The following is a 25386-nucleotide window of genomic DNA, read 5'->3' on the forward strand; positions in this document are numbered from 1 at the left end:
TCCTCTCTTGTAATGGAGATTTTCTCTAACGGGTCAACACCTCCCTCCGAGACACTCCCGGTTAACACGCCCCTCTCCTTCGTGAATACCGATGCAAAGTATTCATTTAGGATCTCCCCTATTCCCTTGGGTTCTAAGCATAATTCCCCTCCTTTGTCCCTGAGGTCCGATTTTCTCCCTGACAACTCTTTTGTTCCTAACGTATGAATAGAATGCCTTAGGATTCTCCTTAATCCTGCCTGCCAAGAACATCTCGTGACCTCTTTTTGCCCTTCTAACTCCCCGTTTGAGTTCTTTCCTACTCTCTCTGTATTCCTCCAGAGCTCCATCTGTTTTCTGTTGCCTGGACTTAACGTACGCCTCCCTTTTCATTTTAATCAGATCCTCAATTTCCCTGGTTATCCACGGATCTCGAATCCTACCTTTCCTATCTTTCCTTTTTACACGCACATGCCTATCCTGCAGCCTTATCAATAGTTCCTTAAAAGACTCCCACATGCCAGACGCGGACTTACCCTCTAACATCCTCTCCCAATCAACATCCACCAATTCCTGCCTAATCCGGCTATAGTCAGCCTTCCCCCAATTTAGCACCCTGCCCGTAGGACAGCACTCATCCTTGTCCATTACTATCCTAAAGTTAACAGAGTTGTGGTCACTATTTGCCACATGTTCCCCTACCGAAACTTTGACGACCTGACCGGGCTCATTTCCCAGAACTAGGTCCAGTATAGCCCCCTCTCTAGTCGGGTTATCTACATACTGTTTCAAAGAACCTTCCAGTATGCATTTTACAAATTCCTCCCCGTCCGGACCCCCAGCTCTAAGCACTTTCCAGTCTGTGCCAGGGAAATTAAAGTCCCCCACTACAACAACCCTATTTTTTCTGCACCTATCCAGAATCTCCTGACATATCCTTTCCTCCACTTCCCGTGGGCTGTTGGGTGGTCTGTAGTACACCCCCAGCATAGTGACTGCACCCTTCCTGTTTCTGAGTTCCACCCACAGCGACTCAGTACATGACCCCTCTAAGTTGTCTACCCTCTGCACCGCGGTAATATGCTCCTTAACTAATATCGCTACTCCCCCACCTTTTTTAGCCCCTCCTCTGTCTCGCCTAAAACACTTATACCCCGGAATATTCAGCTGCCAGTCCTGTCCTTCTTTTAACCAAGTTTCCGTCACCGCAACCACATCCAAATTCCGCATAAGCATTAAGGCCCTAAGTTCGTCTGTTTTACCCGTTACGCTCCTCGCATTGAAGCAGATGCACTCCAGACCCAGTCAGGTCCTCCTCCTCCAGAGTGCTCCTCTTCTTAGCTAGCCTTGCCCTGGCCCCCAGCTCAACCCCAGCCTCAGTATTTACTGACCTCCTGTTTTGTTCCCCACCCCCCCGCCACACTAGTTTAAATCCTGCCGAAACACTCTAGCAAAACTCCCAGCCAGGATATTTGCTCCCTTCCAGTTGAGGTGTAACCCATCCTTTCTGTACAGTTGCCATCCTGACTTGAAGATTTCCCAGTTATCTATGAATTTAAAACCCTCCCTCTTGCACCAGTCCTTTAGCCACGCGTTCAACTGTAGAATCTCCCTGTTCCGAGCCTCACTTGCACTTGACACCGGGAGCAGTCCAGAGATTGCTACCCTGGAGGTCTTACTTTTTAGCCTAGCACCCAACTCCCTGAATTTCTCTCGTATGACCCCCCTGCTCTTCCTACCTACATCATTTTCACCAATGTGTACAATCACATCCGTTTGACTACCTTCCTTTTAAAATATGCTTCCTACCCTCTCGGAGACATCCAGTACCCCGGCACCAGGGAGGCAGACTACCATCCTGGATTCTCGTTCACTCCCACAGAACTGCCTGTCCGTGCCTCTAACCATTGCGTCCCCCACAACTATCGCTCTCCTAAACCCCTTCGTTCCCTTCCGGACCCCTGAGCCTGTCTCCGTGGAGGCGATCTGGTCCTCGTGGCTTACCCCTGGAGGGTCATCCCCCCCCCCCCCACAGAATCCAAAACAATATACCTATTTTGGAGGGGGACAACTACAGGGGATCCCTCCACAGACTGCTCACTCCCTTCCCTTCTCCCATCTGTTGCCCATCCCTTTCTTTTATGGGAGACTGCCACTGGGGTACTTTCTGGCACATCACCCTTCTGACTATTACCCCTCCTAACTGTGACCCACGTGTCTTCCTTCCGAGACCCTGGTGTCACTACCTGACTATAACTTTTATCTATTAATCTCTCATTTTCCCTAACTAAACTGAGTTCATCGAGCCTCAGCTCCAGCTCCCTTACACGATCCTTCAGGAGTTGCAGTTCCACACATCTGGCACAGATATGGACTTCCGGGAGGCAAGTTGTCTCCAGGAACTCCCACATCCCACACCGAATGCAGTATACTGGCCTCCCACTCATACCAGCCATGTCCTTTTTAGTTTTTGGGAGATAAAACAAAAAAGGGGGTGTAACAGAAGAAAAACAAACAACCTTCCTCGCCTTCGCCGAAGCCCTGTGAGCCAAAGCCCTTCAGCTCTCACTCTGTCCCCTGCTCACTCCGCTGCCCGCTCAAAGGAGCGGCCTACTTTTAAACCCTCCAAAACCTTCCCAGGCTGCTGCTGGGCCTATTTCCTGTTTTGAAAAAAAAAACCTCCAATTTTTTTCACAAATTTAACTGAAAAATAATTAAATAAATTAGTGCACAAACAAGCTCCCTTACCCTCAGCCTGTTCCTGTGGAACAATAGCAGAACGTTGAGCTGAAGTTTTGCAATGCAAAGTGAAGTGTGAACATGAATTAACCCCGGTCATTGGAGGGCATTTTGTGGAGAAATTTGTAGCTACAATGTACCACTATCTGCAGTTTGCTTACTATAAACTTGAGATTAGGGGAACGGGAGCTGGGTGGGATTGTTGTCGATTCAGGCGCGATGGGTCAAATGGCCTCCTTCTGCACTGTAGATTCTATGATTCTATTATAAAGCTTGTGGCTAAAATGCTACTTTAAGAAGTGAAATTCTGCGTTGTCAAGTGCTTTCCTTCTGCAACGGCCAGATTTTTCTCAATGCATTTTCTTCCATCATTAAGGTGGCCCAAATATGATTAAAGAAAATACTTCCCATTAAAGGTGGCATGGTATGTTTGAAAGTAAGTGCTATCCAAAACTTTCCTTCCCCTCCAGTAGCCTTTACTTTAAAACATGCACTCAGCAGGTGTGGTAATGTGACATGACACAGGTAAACAGCCAATGATACTTAAAAAGTATCTTTTTTGGTAAGTGAATTTATTATATCATAAACAAAGGGAATGAAATTTGAGCTATTTCTAACAAGCATTTACATCTAAAAAAAAATGTTTAAGGAAAACAGAATAGGGAATATGACAAAGCAGAAGCTCAGCTAGAAATGCGGTGCTTCTGGGGATCAAGGTACCCAATCTTGGCATAATTTCCTCATTAAATGCTGACGGTTTTTTTCCTCTTAAATTTTTGTGGATATTTTTTATAAAAAATCATGCGCAGAACTGTGTCCATGTGTTACAGTATCACTGCAAGGGACTTGAGCTGAAACATCTTCTCAGCAAGATTTCATGGTCAGCAGCAAGCACCCTTGCTTCGCTGCTGGATGCAAAATCTGCCCCTTATAAACACAGTAACCTTTTTAAGTGAAAAACATTTTAATGAATAGGTTCCACTTATTATACTCCTGTAAAACAATATTTAAAATATTTAATAAACAATGCAAGTTACAAGTCCTTGTCAAAGTGCTGGAGACTTGTCAATATACACAATGGAAAAAGACTTCTTTCATGCGATTAAAACAGCAAGTCAAAGCTACATACAGTATATACAAGAATTTATCATGGGTCTTTACTTCACCATGCATCATTGAATATGAGTAGCCAACTTCACGTATCTTCTGAATGGTATGAAGACTCATTAATATGGCAACTTCATAGTAGCCCTTGCACAGCAGGTTTTTTTTTGGTTTTGTTTTGGTTTTGTTTTAGAAAGGCTAGACATAAAACTTTGTTTTCTGGCATGGTTATACCTTCAGTCGATCAAGACTGTAGTGCCATTGCATTCTGAGAACAATACATTTGCGCAAGTGTAAATAAGTTACTGAGCCAGTACAAAACTCATATTTACAACTGTTTTACAATGATAACATGTCATGGTATGTTTATGTGATGATGTGGAGATGCCGGCGTTGGACTGGGGTAAACACAGTAAGAAGTTTAACAACACCAGGTTAAAGTCCAACAAGTTTATTTGGTAGCAAAAGCCACACAAGCTTTCGGAGCTCTAAGCCCCTTCTTCAGGTCTGAAGAAGGGGCTTAGAGCTCCGAAAGCTTGTGTGGCTTTTGCTACCAAATAAACCTGTTGGACTTTAACCTGGTGTTGTTAAACTTCTTACTATGTTTATGTGAAGCAGCACTTAACCTTTGCAAGATTCTACAGAGATTGTACTTTACCATGACATATCTTGACAAAACGAAATCAGTATTCAGCTGCATCAATACAATTATTTCAACTCCTCAGTCAGATCGGTTTACTAACAGAAAATACTGATTTTTTTTTCTGGAATGGTTTCTACTAAAGTGCTGAAATATGGGAAGACAAGTTCCTGAAGTTAATTATTTTGGACTGTATTTAAGCGATGTGGATTACACAATTTAAAAAAGAACAATGATGTAACATTTTCATCTACAAAACATGTTAGATGTAGATGGAAAGCGAGGAGTGTCTTGGATCTGTTGTTGGGTTTCCTGTATGAGAACCAAATCTTGTCATGCTCACATTTCTGTATCAATCCGTCGAGTTCTCTGGCTTCACAATCTGATAAGTTATCAAATATTCTGGGTAAGCCTGGTAGAGAAAAAAAAACAAAGCTGAAATCAGGGTATATGCAAAAAGCTTTAGCTGAATTATTAAATAAACTTAAAATCCTTATTTCCTTTTGAAATAGGTACTCGGATCAAACACATGCAAGAACTGAATCCAGCAATTCTAAATACACACAAACCAGAACTCAAAAGGCTGCCAGGAGTGGGGAAACAAGTATATGGATCTCACAATGAAATCATAAACTATCATAAATAAAGATGCACTTTTTAATACAATATACATTCAGTAAGATTAGAGATAGCATTAATCCGAACAAAAAATCAAAGTTTAATTTTATTGGACAAACTTATATAAGCTCAGTTTTCTTTAGGGTGCACTGTTGTGTAGCAGTTTTGGCTTCACAGACAAATGCATACAATAAAAACAAAGTCTCAGATGACTGTGTCCACTGTCTGTGTGGAGTTTGCACATTCTCCTCGTGTCTGCGTGGGTTTCCTCCGGGTGCTCCGGTTTCCTCCCACAGTCCAAAGATGTGCGGGTTAGGTTGATTGGCCAGGTTAAAAATTGCCCCTTAGAGTCCTGGGATGCGTAGGTTAGAGGGATTAGTGTGTAAAATATGTGGGGGTAGGGCCTGGGTGGGATTGTGGTCGGCGCAGACTCGATGGGCTGAATGGCCTCCTTCTGCACTGTAGGGTTTCTATGAATTAAACAAATTGGAGTAAGACTCTCTCATAGGATTAGAGCTAGAGTTGTGATGTCCTCCATTAAGAATTGTTTTCCAGTTGCATTTCATTTGTCAATGTACATAAAGGGCGGCATAGTGGTTAGCACTGCTGCCTCACAGCACCAAGGACCTGGGTTTAATTCCCGGCTCAGCTCACTGTCTGTGTGGAGTTTGCGCATTTTCCCCGTGTCTGCGTGGGTTTCCTCCGGGTGCTCCGGTTTCCTCCCACAGTCCAAAGATGTGCAGGTTAGGTTAATTGGCCATGCTAAATTAACCCTTAGTGTCCGGGGATGCTTAGGTTAGAGGGAGTGGCAGAGTAAATATATGGGGAAAGGGCCTGGGTGGGATTGTTGTCGGCATAGACTCAAAGGGCCAAATGGCCTCCTTCTGCACTATAGGGCTTCTGTGATTTCTATGATTTGCGCTTGCTTCATAATGATGCACATGTTCAAATCAAGCTAAGTTTCCTTTGCCCCATTCCCAAATGAACTAAGTAAAATAAATCTAACTTGATTTCTGTGATATTGGCTAGAGACATACACATCATAAAAATACAAACATATTTCTTAAACACACCTGTTCACCTCTATAAATGACATATTCCGCCAATGCTAATCCATTTACGCTGGGTCGGCCAGTAACAGAATGATGACCAGGAGGAGCATGAGCCATTTTCATTGCACTGAACTGCAAAAATGATTTGCCTAGTGTCACACGGCAGAATACCATCTGCCTGGTAATACAAGGAGAATAAAACAAAATCAATTATAAGTAGCCATTATATAGATGGAAATCATTTCCATGGAGATTTGATTGTGTATTTACTGCACAAAGAAATAAATTTAATGGAACTGTCTATTTTACTATTATTGAATGCTTGTGCAATCCAGATAAAAAGTAGATAACTGGAATGAGGACGACCAGAAGAAGGTCATGCATCATACTCATGACTTTTAATGGATATGAGTTATTCACCTAATGGGATAACATTTCAAATGTTGCACTGCAAAGTTTGATTTTGGGGAAAAAGTATTTGCATCCCAAGCCAATGTATTTATCATTCCACAGTTGAGAAATTGGTGAAACCACTTTGCCCCCATGATCAAGTTAAAAGACTTGCCTTTATGTAGCATCTTTCACAACCACAGGACATCCTAAAATGAAGTACCTTTGAAGCATTGTTGCAATGAAAGAAACTCAGCAGCCAATTTGTGCACAGCAAGCTCTCACAAACAGCAAGATGATAATCTTTTGTTAAGATGCTGATAGACGAATAAATATCGACAAGGGCAATAGGAATAACTCCCCTGCTCTACTTTGAATTAGTGCCTTCGGGATCTTTTATATTCCAAATCGTCAGACAGGGCCACTGTTTAAAATCTCGGTTGAATACGAATGCAACCCCCATTCCAACACCGGTACAGTGTCTTTTGTGTCACTGTCATTTGTCAACATTTACCTTTATTTACAAGTGGGGCTTGAAAATATACTAGTTACAAATCAAGTCTTGCTTAATATGATCTGTAATTAAATGGCAAAAATGTTCACATCATCAATGGAATCTGGATACTAAAATTAAACAGTATTATAAACTGCTCAATAAAGTTCATTTTCAAATTTAAATCACCCTAGTAACTGATAAAACATTCAGTAGTACACTGAAGATGTGTAATACAAACTAATAAATTCACACAAAATGACAAAGATCCTTCTATTTAAAGGGAAAAGGGCAAGCAGAGATATTGGATCTTACCTCTGACAAACATAACAGGACCTATCTTTATGTATTGGACAGCCAGTACCACCACCTATTCCATAAACATACTGGTTACTTTTAGATGAATTTTCAGCAAAATATATGCCAGCTCCAAACATTCCTCCAATGTAAGCGTGCCTTTCATCAAAGCCCTTGTGAATTATAGCATTTACAAAGGGGGAACCTACAGAGGACAAAAGTTACATTTAAAATACAGACCCGAAACTATTAACAACTTCCCCAGTGAGACAATTATACCATGCATCTTCTTCTCATGGCTATCTTCCAAAACCATGTGCAATCTGTGGTGTAGTACTGTAATCCAGTGCTTCCCAACCAGTGTGCCGCGAAAACCCCCAAAGTATGCCGCGAAAAAGATCAAAATTCACGTAATTAAACCAAAACTAACTTTTGTCTTAAGCTGTGTACTCAGGATCTCCATGACATAACCAATCTTGGGCCTCACATGCACACGCCGGCTGGGAAAAAGCTGCACGTGCATGGCTTAGATTTTTTATGTTGATCAGGTCCATGCGCAACGGCTTGGAGCTGAAGACAAAGGTCCCATGTGCCCGCACAAAAAGCAAAAATTCAAAAGGGGCACAAAAACTCTGGGAGAAGAGACAGGGAGAGGTTAAAAGTAAAGTTCTCAATAAGGGAAGCAGACAGACAAAATAGGAGGTGTGATTCAAAATTTTTTACAGTACAGAGGTGTGCCATGACATATAAAAGGTTGGGAACCACTGCTATAATCAGAGTTAAGAGGAAAAGAATGGAAACAATACATTATATAACAGCAACTGTGGTAACTAAGCTACTACATATGCACAGTTACACAAGTACCAAAAGTTAACTTTACCAAAAAATAGTGTAAATTTTACCACATTATAGTCAAGTCTAGAGATAACATTTAGTGCACAGAACTGCAGGTCATGTACTAACTCTGGGTAAACAAAGAGTGGAAGCCCACTGAATTGCACATCATTTTGCTGCTTTCATCTTGTAGGCTATTTTAAGTTTACTGTGGGCAAAGCAATGAAAAGTGAGAAGCACTACTCCTCTTAAATCATCAGTGAGGCAGTAAAAGAGATGAATTGCTAGGGAAAATGCAAACACAGATGTTTACTGAGCAAATAAAAGGGGAAAGAAAAGGTTATTCACCTGTTGCTGCAGTCAAGAATACAAGGGAGTCTGAGACAGGTTTCCCCCCCAACTCCACCCCCTCCCACCCAAAGAAGCCCCCAGAAATGCTTAGAGAACAAGGAAGGAATTCATAGAAGGCATGTATCACCAGCCACCATTGTAGTCCTTTGATACGGCTGACTTGTATGCAAGGCCCAAAGAGGTCTTGGGTTACCATGATCCGAGAAGGCTGTCAATAAATCCAAGAAGCCAGTCTAGAGAACTTGATAGTAACTACCACAACATTTCCTAGAAGTGATAGGTTAGACATCAATGACCAAAACACAGTACACTTTTATAATTTGTACAAAGCTGTTCATGACCCTTTAAAAGAAACATTTCAAAGTGCGTAATTGTTAAATGTAGTTTTGACATGTAGTCACTGCTGTAGTTTGGAAACAAGGCAGCCAATTTATACATAGCAAGGCCACACAAACTGCAATGACATAAAAGTGAACAAATTATCATTTTATGCATTGAGGGATTTGGCCAGGTTATTGGAAGAAGTCTCCTACATTTCTTTGAATAGTACACTGGGATATTTTAAGACGACTTGAAAGGGCAGACAAGGCCTCAGCCTAATGTCTCATCCAAAAGACAGCGGGGGCGATTCTTCCAGCCCACTGCATTGCTCGAGCAGCGCAGTGGGCCGGGAGACATCAGCGTTTCACAGGCTTCACGCTGGGCGACATGGCCTCCGCGGCTAAGATTTCCAGCGTAACCGGCACGGAGCTGATTACAGTATAGAAATCGCGATTTCCATTTCATTAGCAGGCCCGGAGAAGTCTCTTCCCTTAGAATCATAGAAACCCTACAGTGCAGAAAGAGGCCATTCGGCCCATCGAGTCTGCACCGACCACAATCCCACCCAGGCCCTATCCCCGTACCCCTACAGATTTACCTGCTAATTCCTCCAAGCTATGCATCGCGTGACACTAAGGGGCAATTGAGCATGGCCAATCAACCTAACCCGCACATCTTTGGACTGTGGGAGGAAACCGGAGCACCCGGAGGAAACCCGCGCAGACACGAGGAGAACGTGCAAACTCCACACGGACATTGACCCAAGCCGGGAACTGAACCCGAGTCCCTGGAGCTGTGAAGCAGCAGTGCTAACCACTGTGCTAACCAGTGCGCTACCGTGCTTGCCCTGCCCCCGGGAGTGATTGACTCCAGAGGGGTTTACTCCTGCTCCCCACTAACGGCCCGACCCCGCTGGAGAGAACAAAGGCCATTGAGGCCTCCCCAAGAGGTCGGGGGTAAGAGGGGGGTGCCCCTGGGCAGTGCCAGCCCAGCCCCCTGGAAATCACGCTAAAATAATTAGCGAAATTTACTCTCATTTTCATGCGCATTGGGGACTCAGAATTTTTTTTTTGGAGAATCCTGGCCAGCATCCGAACAGTTTATCAATCCCTCAGTACCTCAATGAAGTGTCAGCCAAATGGTGTGGTCAAGTCTCTGGGGCTTGAACCCATGACCTTCTGACCACTAAGTCAAGGAGCAACACTGCGTTACTGCAAACTATCACAAGATCCAATCTGGAGTGCCTTAGAGAGGGGACCTCAGATTTAAGCCAAGCAAAACCAAAAAGAAATTCAGAGGAAGAGTAAGAATTAAGGGTCAGCATTTTCTTAGACTATTTTTATACGGTGGACTGTCAATCCATGTTATGTTACTCCTGGAACAAGCTTGAATCCCTCATCAGGTTTCTACCCTTGCCAAATACAGCAACAGCTCCTACAAAAGTCACAAATTGTAGCCTGTGAGACTGGGATAAAGACAAACTCTTCCTCCTCACCCTTCCAGACCTGTCTGCAGTCTTTGATATAGTTGACCAGAGCATCTCCTTGAATACCACTCCACTGTAATTCAGCTGGGAGGGACTACCATAATGTAGTTCTATTCTAACACTCACCAAAGAATCACTTGCCATAGCTTCCCTTCCTGCTCCCACACTGGTGTCTCCCAAGGATCCTTGGTCTCCCATTTCTTAACTACATGCTCTGCTCAATGAAATAATTTGAATACGCAGCATCAATTTTCAGATATAAACCAATGACAGTCAGCTCTGCCTCACCATTGCACCTTTAAATCCCTCCACTATTGCTAAATTATCAAGCTGCTTATCCAACATTTAGCACTGGATGTGAAAATTTATCCAATTAAATATTGGGAAGATTGAAACCATTGTTTTGGTTCCTGCTCCAGACTCTGTTCCCCAACTACTGACTCAACCTGGCAAGAGTCTGAAATTAAACCAATCTGTTTGCAACCACAATGTCACATTTTATGCCAAGATGAACTTCTGACCTATTCACATATTACCTATTTCCACCTCCATAACATCACCCAACGTCACTCTTGTCTCAGTTCATCTGCTGCTGAAACCCTCATTATTCATGCCTTCATTGCCTCGAGGCTTGTCTATTACAGGCATCAACCCCATACAATGCAATCCATGCTGATCTCCCACATTCTATCCTCCATACACTTGGTCACTCAAAACTCTGCTGTGCATGACCTAACTCGCTGAAAATCCTGTTCCCCTATCACTCCTGTGCTTACTGACCTACAATGGCTCCCAGTCAAGTAATATCTTGATTTTAACATTTTCATCCTTATCTGTAAACGCTTCCATGGTCTCACCCCTATCTCTGTAATCCTTTCACACAACTCTGCACGTTCCTGTGCTCCTCTAATTCTGGTTCTTGTGCATCCCCAATCTTCACTGCTTCACCATTGGTGCATCAGCTCCAAGCTCTGGAATATCCTCCCTGCCATTTTACATTGCTTTCCTCCTTTAGGAGGCTCCTTAAAACTAAACTTTGACCATGTTTTCGGTCATTTAGCCTATATGTCCTGTGGCTTGATGTCATACAGGCTCCTGTAAAGCACCGTTGAATGTTTCATTATGTTAAAAGTACTACATAAATTAGGTTGGTGCTGTTGTCAGCTGTAGAAAATCTTATGCCTTCTACTGAATGGGAGGTGATGCAGACTGTGATTCTGTGAGAGCTATGGTGATTATTTTTTATATTCAATCATTTGTTGAGACTGCAATACTTGTGCAAATGTGAAAAGATTTGTGCGAACTTTTTTTCTAGGTCACATTTCAGATTTAAGTACCGATGACAAGTTGTTTACAAATCACTTGGGACAATCCAATTGCTGCCAGCAATCATCTGACAGAAAAACTATCAAAGCATAAGTTGCTTTGAGGGTCATGTGCATTTCTGTAGTTCTGGGTATCAAAGAACCCAGACTATGAGCTGCAGCAAGCAACAACACTAATTCAATACAGGCATATACTGAAAATGTGACTTTGGAATACAGAATTTTCTTAAGTTTGAATACAGATACAATTTTTCGAGATGCAAAAAGAAAGTTACATTTACTAAAATTACAAGGACATGTAAACTGGATATGCTTACTGACACGATTTGAAGCATTTTAAAGCAGTAATGCCAAATATTTCAGAAAATACTCAGCAGGTCAGGCAGCATCTATGGAGAAAAAAACATGTCACCAGCCTGAAACATCAACTTGATTTCCCTCGCCACATATTCTGCCTGACCAACTCGAGGATTCTATTTCAGATTTCTAGCACCTATAATTTGCTTTTGTGATATCAAATATTCATTTAAATTCTATAGAACAGCAGTAGAATTGCTTTTAGAAGAGTGATTTGAATGAGGATCACGTGACAGCATGAGACAGATAAGGTCCCACAAATTTACACATTTAAATGATGATTTTTACTTTCTTGTGGGGAAGAGAAAATGTTTTGCTTGGGGAACCAGAAATTGTTTTCCAAAGGAAGACTACAGGGGGGCAAGACGATCATAATTCTCACTCCAAGTCATGGGGCTCCAGTACTTGTTGCTTACCGTGAAACAGCATTCTTTCATTTGAATGGTTGTGATTCTCTTCCGATACTTCTTTCCTTCGGTGTGTATATCTCTCCCAGAGTCTTTTATTACATACCCTTTGAATCTGAAATCATTTTCTGGTGAGTTACCAATTCCAATTTAACAGTTATGCTAAAAACCAAAAGCAGAGAAAAAAGTACATACATGAATGCTGTACCTTCAAAAAATTGTATTTATTAAAGACTCCTCCAGCGTGGCCACCATCCCGGTGCTCTCTTACTGTACTCTGCATCTGTAAATGGTTCATATATGATTAAAAATATAATCAGGGAAGGCATTGTAACTAAAATACATTGCATATATTAAGTATCACAAAAAAATGCATGATCACCTCTTCCTCAACAGATTGGAATTCCTTATCCTCTGGTAACAAGTCAATCAGAATGGTACCACTGCTGGAAGTGTTTAAAGTTAGGTATGGGTTGATGCCTGTTTTATAAAAAAAGGAATCAATTACTTTTGATATTTTTTGCACTTGACTTTTGCCTCCAAACCACATTTCTTCTAACATTATGGTCTCTCCCTCTTAATTCAATGCTACGTAATACAATTTATCTTAAAATTAACGAGGTCTGGAGCTGATCGGTCCAGGTGGAACCAGAACTGAACATTGGTGAACAGGTTATTGTTGAGTATGTCCCACCACTTGATAGCACTGTCAACAGTTTCTATTGCTTTGATGATTGTACATTAAGCATCATAAGCACACTAGATGCTTAAATTATTGGATAATTCAATTTTTTCTATAAAAATTGATGATCATCATGGTTAGACAACGGTAAACTTTGTTTCAGTATCTGTAATAGAATACAGGTAGCTAAACTGCAATGTATCTATAACAATGTATGTACTACTTATAAGATGACAGTGAACCCGATTATGCAAGGGTGGAGAGAAAGGTTATCAGATGGCACTGAGTGTTTTGAATTCTCTGTACACATTTCATCTTTGTTATATTTTTAATCATATGTAGATCAAATGCAAAAATGAAGCAAGACACTCAAAATTGAGCAGTAGGAACAGATGTAAAGACAGTTTTGAGTTTGCACACAATTTATTTTTGTATATGCTTCAATTCACAATTGACTAAACAATTTGCCAGCTCTGTATATTAAAAATCAAATATTTAATTACAAGTTTATGAATATTAACAGTCAAAGATCATGTTCTCTGGAGTGTTACAGGCATTTAGGTGTATGCTAATTTACATATACTTGAGAATCTCAGCTTGCTTGCATCCCATTAATAGCCAAAGTACTAATAACATTAGTTCTACCATGAAATATACTTTATAAACAAATATTTTACCTTGTTGACCAGCTATTAGTCGCTCAACTCCTTTGATGATTTTATGTCGATGACCATAAGCATTTATTCCAATTTCTTTGAGCTCTTTATGTCCCATTTCAACCAATACATCTAATGTGATCTGCAAAGAATAGATAATGATAGACATGTATTAGTGAGCGGTGTTAAAAGCTAGAGCTATCAATCTATAGCAAACTTACAAAAGAACAATCCTAAATCAACCAATTGCAAAAAGTACCAAACTGGTTGGAATGTATAAAAGTTAGTCCCATTGCCAACACTGACAATACAAATGAGATGAAGGTTACATTACCTACAGCTGGTAAATCAAAATTAAATTATCTGCATAAGTTTCATGGTGTACATAAACAGGTTCTCCGAGGATCAACAAACTGACTCACGTGTACCATACAACAAACATATAGAAAGGGAAACCACGATACTGTTGATGTGACGTTGAGATTCATTGATCAAGTTATTGCAGGCAGAATTTGTACTTGACTGGGCTGATGCCCTACCTACCCCACTTATTATGTGAAGAAGTGGGTAAATAAACCACCTCAATCTTCAACAAAAATATTCACAAAGGGGAAAAAATTGATACAAAGTGAATGCGAAAATGTACAATGCTATAATCTACCTGCTCTCTTTCAAATATGTCACAAAGATGTTCGACACCCAAATTCCTCAAAAACTGATTAATGGTCATTTCTATTCCTGGAACTGTAAAAGAGAAAAAAAATGTCAAAACAACTACTGAAGCAACACATTAACAAATACTTCCATTAGACCTTCGACATTTGTAATTCGAACATGTTCCCTCTGAGATATGTGGCCAAACAGCAACACAGAAGCGCCAGTGCAGGTTCCCTTTAAATTACTGTGCGTGTGCAACAGTGCAAAAAGATTTAAAGGGGCCAGGCACTTAAATAAACAAGAAAGTAAACTAACTTTTCCGACTTGTTTACATTGGAAAATATCCACCCATTGTCAATGCTCATTTATAATACCTCCCAAGAAATATAAAAATAAACATTTAAAAAAATAATATTGAGTTTCTTGACGGGATGGAGTCCTTTTAAAATACAAGAATTAAAGTAGGTAAAGAGAAAAGTGAAGTTGTATGTATGCTCGCAGTAGAGACTGGTTGTAAAAAAAATCCAAAATCCCAGTTATTTACTGAAGAATGAAGCCACATGATTCCACGCTTTAAAACAGGTGAAATTTTGCTATGCGAGTCAAACGAAGCAAAGACTAAATACTACCTTCAATAAAGCTCCCATACTCTAACATTCAGAATCAACTTAATTAACAAGCAAATTATAGAACCATAGAATCTCGACAGTGCAGAAAGAAGTCATTTGGCCTATCAAGTCTGCATCAACTTTCCGAAAGAGCATTACTCCCAGACACTTCCCTCCGCCCTATCCCCGTACATTAACCATGCCTCATCCACCTAACTTACAAATCTTTGGGAGGAAATCCACGCAGACACGTGAAAGCTTAGTACAAACCCGGGTCCCTGGTGCTATGAGACAGCAGTGCTAACCACTGTGCCACTGTGTTATCCACTGCAGTGAATGGGTTAATAAGCACCACTTTAAAAATCACAAACTGCAAGCTACTAAACTCAGTCACACAGGGAAGAACTACGAGAAAACTACAGGCCTCAATTAAAGCAGACCCTGATAAGAGTCATGGTCCATAAAACTCCCAATTACAAGGAAGGCCTCTGTCACAAGGCCTCCACTGAATTATGCATAGCTGCAGCTTGTCTGTTTTCACATTGGACAATGAATGTACCACTGGTTAAACATATAGATATCACAATCGCTTCTGGAAGTTAATAACTAAATAGAAAGAAATACGCCATTGGTGATATTACAATTAGGTGGACATGCATAAGTTGTAATCGGACAACTAAATCCTCATGTTATAGCTTGTGTAATCCTAACTGTTAGTTACGAGCGGATATAGATAACTTCTGGGCAAATGTAAATCTCCGATTGATATATGCTTGATTTGATTTATTGTCACATATTAACATCGTGAAAAGTATTGTTTCTTGCGCGCTATACAGACAAAACATACCATTCATAGAGAAAGAAAGGAGAGAGTGCAGAATGTAGTGTTACAGTCCTAGCTAGGGTGTAGAGAAAGATCAACTTAATGCAAGGTAAGTCCATTCAAAAGTCTGACAGCAGCAGGGAAGAAGCTGTTCTTGAGTCGGTTGGTATGTGACCTCAGACTTTTGTATCTTTTTCCCGAAGGAAAAAGGTGGAAGAGAGAATGTCCGGGATGCGTGGGATCCTTAATTATGCTGGCATCGGAAAATGTAGACACAGTCAATGGATGGGAGGCTGGTTTGCGTGATGGATTGGGATACATTCACGACCTTTTGCAGTTACTTGCGGTCTTAGGCAGAGCAGGAGCCATACCAAGCTGTGATACAATCAGAAAGAATGCTTTCTATGGTGCATCTGTAAAGGTTGATGAGAGTCGTAGCTGACATGCCAAATTTCCTTAGTCTTCTGAGAAAGTAGAGGCGTTGGTGGGCTTTCTTAACTATAATGTCAGCATGGGGGGACTAGGACAGGTTGTTGGTGATCTGGACACCTAAAAACTTGAAGATCTCGACCCTTTCTACTTCGTCCTCATTGATGTAGACAGGGGCATGTTCTCCTTTACGCTTCCTGAAGTCGATGACAATCTCCTTCGTTTTGTTGACATTGAGGGAGAGATTATTGTTGCCGCACCAGTTCACCAGACTCTCCATCTCATTCCTGTACTTTGTCTCATCATTGTTTGAGATCCGACCCACTACGGTGGTATCGTCAGCAAACTTGAAAATCGAATTGGAGGGGAATTTGGCTGCACAATCAGGTGTATAAGGAGTACAGTAGGGGGCTGAGAACACAGCCTTGTGGGGCACCGGTGTTGAGGATTATCGTGGAGGTGTTGTTGCCTATCCTTACTGCTTGTGGTCAGAGAGTTAGGAAGTTCAAGAACCAGTCGCAGAGGGAGGTGCCGAGGCCCAGGCCACAGAGTTTGGAGATGAGTTTTGTGGGAATAATAGTGTTAAAGGCTGAGCTGTAGTCAATAAATAGGAGTCTGACATAGGTGTCCTTGTTATCTAAGTGCTCCAGGGTTGAGTGCAGGGCCAGGGAAATGGCGTCTATTGTGGACCTGTTGCGGCAGTAGGCAAACTGAAGTGGATCCAGGTAGTCTGGGAGGCTGGAATTGAATCATGCCATAACTAACCTTTCGAAGCACTTCATAATGATGGATGTCAGAGCCACTGGCCGATAATCATTAAGGCACATTGCTTAGTTTTTTAAGTACCGGGATGATGGTCGTCTTCTTGAAACAGATAGGGACCTCAGATTGTTGTAAAGAGAGGTTAAAGGTGTCTGTGAATACTTCCACCTGCTGATCTGCGCAGGATCTGAGTGCACGTCCGGGTATCCCATCCGGGCCATTTGCTTTCCGTGGGTTGACCTTCAAGAAAGCTGCTCTGACATCGGCAATGGTGACCCCAGATACAGGTTTATCCAGGGCTTCCAGGGTGGAGGGCATGCTCTCACTGACCTCTTGCTCAAAACGGGCGTAGAATGCATTGAGCTCATCAGGGAGAAGTGCGTTAGAGCTGGTGATTTTACATGCCTTCATCTTGTAACCTGTTATGTCTTGCAGACCTTGCCATAGTCGACGGGGGTCGGTGTGGCTAGCCTGGGCCTCTAGCATGGTCCGGTGCTGTCTTTTGGCATCTTTGATGGATCTCCTTAGATCGTATCTGGCTTTCTTGTATAGGTCAGTGTCGCCTGACTTGAACTCCTCAGACCTGGACTTCAGCAAGCAGTGGTTATCCCTGTTCATCCACGGTTTCCGGTTGGGGAACACACGGATTGGCTTCTTTGGCACACAGTCCTCCACACACTTACTAATGAAGTCAGTTATTGTAGTGGCATACTTGTTCAGGCTGGTCGCAGAGTTTTTAAATACTGACCAGTCCACTGACTCCAAGCAGCCCTGTAGGAGATCATTCGATTCCTCAGATCAACATTGCACGATTCTCTTTGATGGATTCTCCCACTTCAGTTTTTGCTTGTAAACTGGGAGCAGGAGCACAGCCTTGTGGTCTAATTTGCCAAAGTGTGGACGGGCAATAGAGTGGTAGGCATGTTTGATATTTGTGTAGTAGCGGTCTGGGATGTTTGGGCTTCTGGTGGAGCAGGAGACATGTTGGTGGTACGGTCTTGAGCTTGGCCTGATTGAAGTCTCCGGCCATGATGAACAATGCCTCGGGATGTTTTGTCTCAAGGCTATTCGTAGTGGTGTATATTTCGTCCAGCGCCATCTTCACATTCGCATGGGGTGGGATGTAAACTGCCATCAGGATAACGGAGGTGAACTCCCACGGAAGGTAGTAGGGGCGGCATTTTAGTGTCAGGTATTCTAGGCCTGGGGAGCAGAAAGTTGCCAGTGTTGCTATGTCTAGGCACCACGAGATGTTGATTAGGAAGCAAACCCCACCTCCCCTAACCTTGCCTGAGGCCGCCGTACGGTCCATTCGATGGATTGAGAAGCCCTCTGGTTATAGAACACTGTCTGGTGAAGCTAATTACTTGTAAGCGAATCTGGAAGTATAACCATCTGTGTAATGCTCTATTTGCGACTCTCTGGTGTGCCACCAGCTGGTGTATCAGATCCCTTGCTATAGCTCAAAGAAAATAAAGGCCGAACTCTGAAATCTTTCGCCTGATCACTTAGTCCGAAAGCAACTGGACAGCTAATTTTTTCCTACAATAGTTAAGTGTCCAGATATTGTTACGCAAGTTTGTCATAGTTCATATGTTTAAAGGTATAACTTTTTGGTTTCAGAAATTTAACTTTAAATACAAGTTCAGTGGGAAAAATTACTGAGAGAGAGAGGCTGGCAAACCATACACAAGGCAATTACAAATCATAAGGTAATTTACATCCAATGTGCATAAGGGTGAGTCATGAGTGGCTTGCATGTTTAGTTAATGAACTGGAGACATGACATCTGCAGTTGTTATAGTAAACAATTGTTATTCATGTTCTTTCCAAAATTAAAGCAAGTTTTGAAATTAAAAGGGTAGTTGATTTGCATTTCACCTGGGAACAGGCTGAGATTATCACACAGTCATGGAGATGGGTGGAATTTAGTGAGTTTCTTTGCTTTGAATTGGCTCTGCAAATTCTGTTGGGCCTGGCCAGCAGGCAAGACTGGTTGGGAGAAGCAGCCAGCAGTCTGTGCCAACTTTAGGTTTGCAGCTCTTTGGAACAATAGAAATAAAGCTAGACCTACACCAGAGTGGACTAAATGTTAGGATCTACTGTCTATGTCGCTGCCTGAGTTTGGGAGTTGATATTCAGTATAAAGACAAAATTGGAAAGGAGAAAATTAACTAGAAGATTTTTTTAGCTGGACGTTACAGGAAGAAATCTACAGTAATTCTCAATAAGAGCCAGTTAAACTTGCTGCAGTTGGAGTTCTGGAAATAATCAGCTTTGTTGCAATTTGAAACCATAGCAGCAGGCTATCAGAAACCAAGGGTGTTTCTGATGTTTTAAGGCACTATGCAGGAGTCACAGAGACATTCCTGCGTGAGCTGTGAAATCCAGAGTCATGAGGTCGGTAAAAAAAATTTCGAGGTGCTCAGCCAAATGTTTCTTCAGAAGGAACTCTTCAAAATGCAGCTAATGAAAATACAACAAAACTTACTCCAACTTATAAATCAAAGTAAAGGTTTAGTAAAGAAACATCATTACTCCAAACTTGGGGCCTCACCAAGCTCCCTACAATTCTACATAGTTCCTTATTTATAATGAATCAGCTGGTCAGCTGACTATTTCATCACTCTGTAATTGGTTCCATGGTTAACTGGGTCAGCTGACCCTTACATCTGGTTTCCATTGTCATTTTACATCCAATACAAAGTTGTCACCGGTTACATTCTAACACCAAAGACTAATGGAAGGATGTCCATGAAAATTTGTTGCTTGGTGCATAGCTGAAACACTGAAGGGAAATCAGAGCAAATTCCAGAGAGCAGCGACATACCTTTTGAGTTGTTCCTGGGAAATGTAAATGAAACTTAAAAACTTCTTAAAAGGGACTTTCAAGGGGAAATAGAAGGCAGAACAGAGTTTATATCATAAATCTTAATAAGCTATAGTGTTAAGTTAATAATGCTTCCTTAATTTTTCTTTCTATATAAAATAAAGTTTGATTTGGTTAAAAAGCACCAAATCTTGTGTGTGGTTTTGTCAGTTAATCTCTTCTTTAAAGCTTAATGGTTCCCAACAGGATCGTAAAAGTACTCAATACCAATCTGGGATATTGTCTGCCCATAATGGAACAATCAAGTAGCCCTTAATATTGAAATATGACCTAGCTCCAGAGAATATGAACATGTGATGTAAGGCTCTATTGATTATTTAAAATGAAGTTTATTAAAATGAAACTCCTTTACCTTCTTTTTTCTCTAAACTCGCAATTCCTTCTGCACTACACACCCTGCTGGTAGAAGCCAGTTCAGAAAAGCTAGTTGTAAGGTTGTCCAGGCTACTTGCAGCAGACAGATTTGCTGGAGTTGATGGAACAGGGGACAATGAAGAGGCTGCAGATCCTGTTGTTTGGGATGCATTGATGACAACAGCTTGAGGTTTGTAACAAGATGGCAATGCAGAAGGAGGCATTGCAGCAATCAGCAAGGCTCGAACATCATCTGCCTGTGTACAAGATGGTAATTTTAAAAAATACATCATTCCAAACTATTATTCAATTAAAGTGACAAATTATCTCTTGAGCATAAAGCTCAAGCTTTGATGAAGTTAATATATGGGAGGGTACAGTCCATCTATTGACCAGACATTTCAGAAAAATATTACAATTATTTTTAACGCACGAGCAATGGGGAAAACCATTTTGCGTCAAGGAGGTTATTCTCGGAATTATTTTCTTCGACCAGTTACTGGAAATCAGGTCATAACTCGTCAAAGAAAAGTTAAACATTAAAACACTTATTTCTGCAGTATAACTTTGTAGCAAAAACTTAGAATAAATATTTTATCTAGAGAAAACAAATAATGGGCATCATAAAATTGTTTAAATGTAACAGTAAACCGTGATGCTTAAAAACAAAGATAATTTATTTAAAAATTGCATCATCCTTACAGATACTTACTGAAACATGATCTTCAAGTAGCGATAAAAAGATAAAATACGAATTGTATTGACACGAATACCAATCATATTAATGATACTTCCAAGTGGTTCCAGTTAGTCAAGCAAAACAAAATGTAAAAGTCTACTCTGCTTTACCAAATATACAATGAATACAATTACACAACTGCATATGCAATTTCATTTTCAATCAATATTAATATGAATTACAATTTACAGGAATTCTAAAATGTGTTGTAATAAGTATGTTAATAGAATACCTACTGTGACTAGGTCTAAAGGTGTCTGTCCTTCCTGATTTTTCATAGTGGGGTCAGCTCCATGTGCTAGTAATAAGGCACATAGTTGTGTCCGCCCTTTCTGGGCTGCTTCATGAAGAGGTGTAAAAGCCCATTTGTCTGTTGCATTCACACAAGCATTGTACTTTATTAACATTGCTGCTACATCCACGTGCTGGAATCAAGAAGATTACATGTTAATTACAGTTTTGTTCAAAATTAAACAATAGAATGCGTGGGGGCGATTCTCCCATTCTGTTACGCTGCTTTTGCAGTGCAGCAGGCTGGGAAGCTTGGGCGGAGACCATTTTGCGGGCTCCCCACTGGGTGCTACGGCCTCCGCAATTCTCAGAGTGCCGGATTTCCGGCACCACCAGTTCCATGCCAGAAATCGGCACAGAGTGGAATAATTTCGTTAAAATTAGAACTTGAAACTATTTAAATGCCATTAGTGGGCCTAGGACTGAAATCTCTAGGCCTACTAGCCTCTCATCTCCTCCCCCCACCCCACACTTGGGCTGAGTGACAGTGGGAGGGAGGCCAGCGATCGGGTGGGGGCGGGCTGGGGTTGAGGCTGGCTGGTCATGTTTGGGGTGCCAGCGATAGAAGATCGCACGGCCGGCGACATGAGAGTCACAGGACTGGCCAGTGATCGAGCTGGTCAGCAATCGGGAGGCTGGCAGATAGGGGCCAGTGTACATGCACCGATCTCGGTGCTGACAGATCGGCGCATGCGCAGTAGCCTGCTCAGCGCTATGCTGCCAGCCTCTCCAGTGGGTATAGACCCCGCCCACTGATTTACGCTAGTGCACTCTGCAGTGCACAGAATGGGGGAGATTCATTTTGAGTGATTTATTCCAGTTTTTACAGGAATTCGACATTTAGAACTTTTTTGGGGAGAATTGCCCCCATTGATTTGGCGAGTGTTCACATAGTCTAAAGCAAACAGTGTGAAAATTCAGTGTGCAAAGCAAAGTATTAAACTATAACAAATTTGGCCTAATTGGTTTCTAACCAAACATTGCTCCTTCCTCTATAAAGGTTTGGTATTGTGATGAAAGGGATTTAATGATCATGTTTCTTGCAATAAAAAATATATTTTTAAAAAGCCATAGCTGTATTTGCATTGAAGAAAAATATGATCATGCACTGTTAGGTAACATGCTGCAATTAGAATTCCATTGCTTTGGGAACAGAAATGCCGTGACTCACTGATGGCATAGCTGTCACTACCTTCAAACTCAGATTGGCACATAACTTAAATAATAATTTCACCCAGGATAGTTCAAAGGAAAATTTTCAGGGTGCCAGTCTCCAAGAACATATACACTTGATCATCAAACTTGTCCTTATTTAAAATCCACGAGCTATAAAGTAGTTCATTTTACTTTCAACCAATGAATATTATGAACACATTCACCTAAGAATATTAAATTACCAAACTCAAAACAGCATGGGTTTCCTCCAGGTGCTCCAGTTTCCTCCCACAGTCCAAAGATATGCTGGTTAGGCTGATTCACAAGCTAAATTGCCCCTTCGTGTCCCAGGATGCCTGGGTTAGAGTGATTAGCAGGGTAAATATGTGGAGTTACATATGTGGCCTGGGTGGGATTGCTGTTGGTACAGACTGAATGGGTCGAATGGCCTCCTTCTGCACTGTAGGGATTCTATTTCTGAGGGTGCTGGAATAAGACATAGGAGATTCTAGGTGACAAAAATTATGACTATCACACATCTAGCTTAAATCACTTCTCATGTCAAAAGTTTTAAGTAATCATATTGAGCGTTGTTTAATCAAGGGATCTGCCTCCCTATCAACCTTTTATTGGCAGCATGCAACCTGTTTTTGTTCAGGTCAGTATTAGACAGTGAAAGCATACAATTGATGACAGAACCTCAAACTGAAATTTTATTACCTTTGCCTCTTAAATGTCACCACCTTTAATAGCTAAAATAGCTCAGGATGTGTTTGCTTGATAAAGAAAATACATTTATTTATTAGTCACAAGTAGGCTTACATGAAGCCACTGTGAAAGTCCCCTAGTCGCCACACTTCGGCACCTGTCCAGGTACACTTCGGGAGAATTTAGCCTGGCCAATGCATCTAACCAGCATGTCTTTCGGACTGTGGGAGGAAACCCCTGGAGATACGGGGAGAATGTGCAAACTCCGCACAGACAGTGACCAAGCCGGTAATTGAACCTGGGTCCCTGGCGCTGTAAGGCAGCAGTGCCAACCACTGTGCCGCCCCATATCATAATTTCAAAAGCACGCGCTAAGTGTCAACATCGTATTGATAGTCTCAGTTTTTCACCTGATGCATAATTGTCAACCCCTTGCTGATTAAAATCAGCGCCAGACTCGAAATGTTTGTGCAGCATGCCTTCTTTCCTGGGGATCACTGCACAATGCTGTATGAATCTTTTTTGCACTGCATGGAACGTATGTGCATACATCACAGCACAATCATAGGAACACAATTCTTCAAACCTGTTCCATCATTCAATTAGACCACGGTTTAATTGTATTTTAACCCCATCTATCTACCATGGTTATGCAACCTTCAGTACCCTTAGAAAAAATATAGCAAACTTTAGAAATTTTCAATTGTCCTATCCTCAAGAGTTCTTTGGGAAATATTTCCATGACGGGTTGTTTGACGAAGTGGTTTCTGACATTACTTCAGAATTTTAAGGTCATGGAGTTGTTCTGGATCCGTTTTGTTGTTCTGTCTTAACCTGTTAAAATCCATTAATCATTTGAAACACCAATTAGATCTTCCATATTCAAGCAATCCAAGGGCAGGAAAGGTGAGTGGCATAATTATTTTAGGTGGCAACTTCCACATTCTTGACATCATCAGCATCTTCCTGCACATCATTCCTCAAACACATCTTTCATCTCCATTCAGCCCTCTCCCTGCAGACACATCTTCACAACCCCGCCTCATCAGCCAATAATGTCTCATCCATATTCCATTGATATCTTATAAACATTGCTCAGTCACCTTTTATGATTGGGAGTCATTCTATCCTCTCCACATCACTGCTTTCTCAAAATCTTAACTTTGCTTTCTTTCCTTGCAAAAGCAAGGTCATAACTCAGGGAGAGGCAGAGAACTGAGTGTGGCTTTCAACTGATAGCCACTGGCAATGCATGCCCGCCAGGTACACAGTGAAGGTCATGCTCTAGAAAGATGCAAATATCTGCAATGGCCTGGCGCAAAAGCTTGCACGTCACGAGAAACTGTTGCTTAGTCATGTTGAGAAAGCTGATCCTGTATAGACTGTGTTGGGAGTGGAGTCTCCTTTTGAGCTGGATCCACGCCCATCTCCCCTTTATCCTGTACTGCTGCTCTTTGTATTTATCAGAGATTCAAGGTGAAGTTGCATAAGCTGTTCCTACACTGCAGTGAAGAACGACAGCAGGGAAGATTAGATGAAGGTGAGGAAAGCCCATGGTGGATGCAACAATTTCCAAAAAGCTGCAGGTTATTTGTGAATCAATGAAATTTTGCTCTCTGTACAAGTACTGTGAGCATAAAGAGGCAGCCAAGCAAGCAGCTTTCCAGTTTCACTATTTAAAGGCTTTCCTGTTAGTTTCCATACAAGAGTAGATAGGATACTCACTGAACCTCTCTCTTGAAAGAGAAACGAGGCAAAATTGAATTTGTTGGATCACACTTGGCAATGCCTTCAATACTGTACAGGGTGGTATTGCTAATTGATATTTTGTTCTCTTTTCATAAGCTCATAAGATATAGGAGCAGAATTAGGCCATTCAGCTCGAGTCTGCTTCGCCATTCAATCATGGCTGATATACCCCTCATCCCCATTTTCCTGCCTTCCCTCCATAACCTTTCAACCCATTACCAATTAAAAATCTGTCCAACTCCTTCTTAAATTTACTCACTGTCCCAGCATCCACCGCACCTTGGGGTAGTGAATTCCACAGATTCACAACCCTTTGGGAGAGGTAGTTTCTCCTCAACTCTGTTTTAAATTTGCTACCCCTGATCATAAGACCATGACCTTTCGTCCAAGAATGCCCCACCAGCAGAAGCATCGGCTTCACGTCTACTTTATCCATACCTTTTATCATCTTGAATACCTCAATTTGATCTCCCCTCATTCTTCTAAATTC

The 25386-nt window shown here is 41.6% G+C and overlaps 1 protein-coding gene across 6 annotated transcripts in view; it reads right to left on the reverse strand.

The window, feature by feature from the left end:
* Positions 1-3279: 3279 nt before the first annotated feature.
* The window catches only part of LOC144500511 (poly [ADP-ribose] polymerase tankyrase-2), a 75331-nt gene continuing 53224 nt past the window's right edge, over positions 3280-25386 (reverse strand). For 2 of the 6 annotated variants that reach the window (XM_078223552.1, XM_078223554.1), the window contains 10 exons: positions 21230-21418; positions 20253-20511; positions 14393-14475; positions 13753-13873; positions 12776-12873; positions 12602-12676; positions 12403-12508; positions 7331-7517; positions 6154-6310; positions 3280-4874 (listed from right to left, as the gene is read on the reverse strand). In XM_078223552.1, the coding sequence (XP_078079678.1) occupies positions 4815-4874; positions 6154-6310; positions 7331-7517; positions 12403-12508; positions 12602-12676; positions 12776-12873; positions 13753-13873; positions 14393-14475; positions 20253-20511; positions 21230-21418 (1335 nt within the window). In that variant the 3' untranslated portion in view covers positions 3280-4814. Of the gene's footprint in view, positions 4875-6153; positions 6311-7330; positions 7518-12402; positions 12509-12588; positions 12677-12775; positions 12874-13752; positions 13874-14392; positions 14476-20252; positions 20512-21229; positions 21419-25386 lie in introns of those variants that run through there. The other 4 variants (XM_078223551.1, XM_078223553.1, XR_013498985.1 and 1 more) reach the window with 3 other exon arrangements.

Source organism: Mustelus asterias, chromosome 11 (genome assembly GCF_964213995.1).
Source record: "Mustelus asterias chromosome 11, sMusAst1.hap1.1, whole genome shotgun sequence".
NCBI classification, from domain to species: Eukaryota; Metazoa; Chordata; class Chondrichthyes; order Carcharhiniformes; family Triakidae; genus Mustelus; species Mustelus asterias.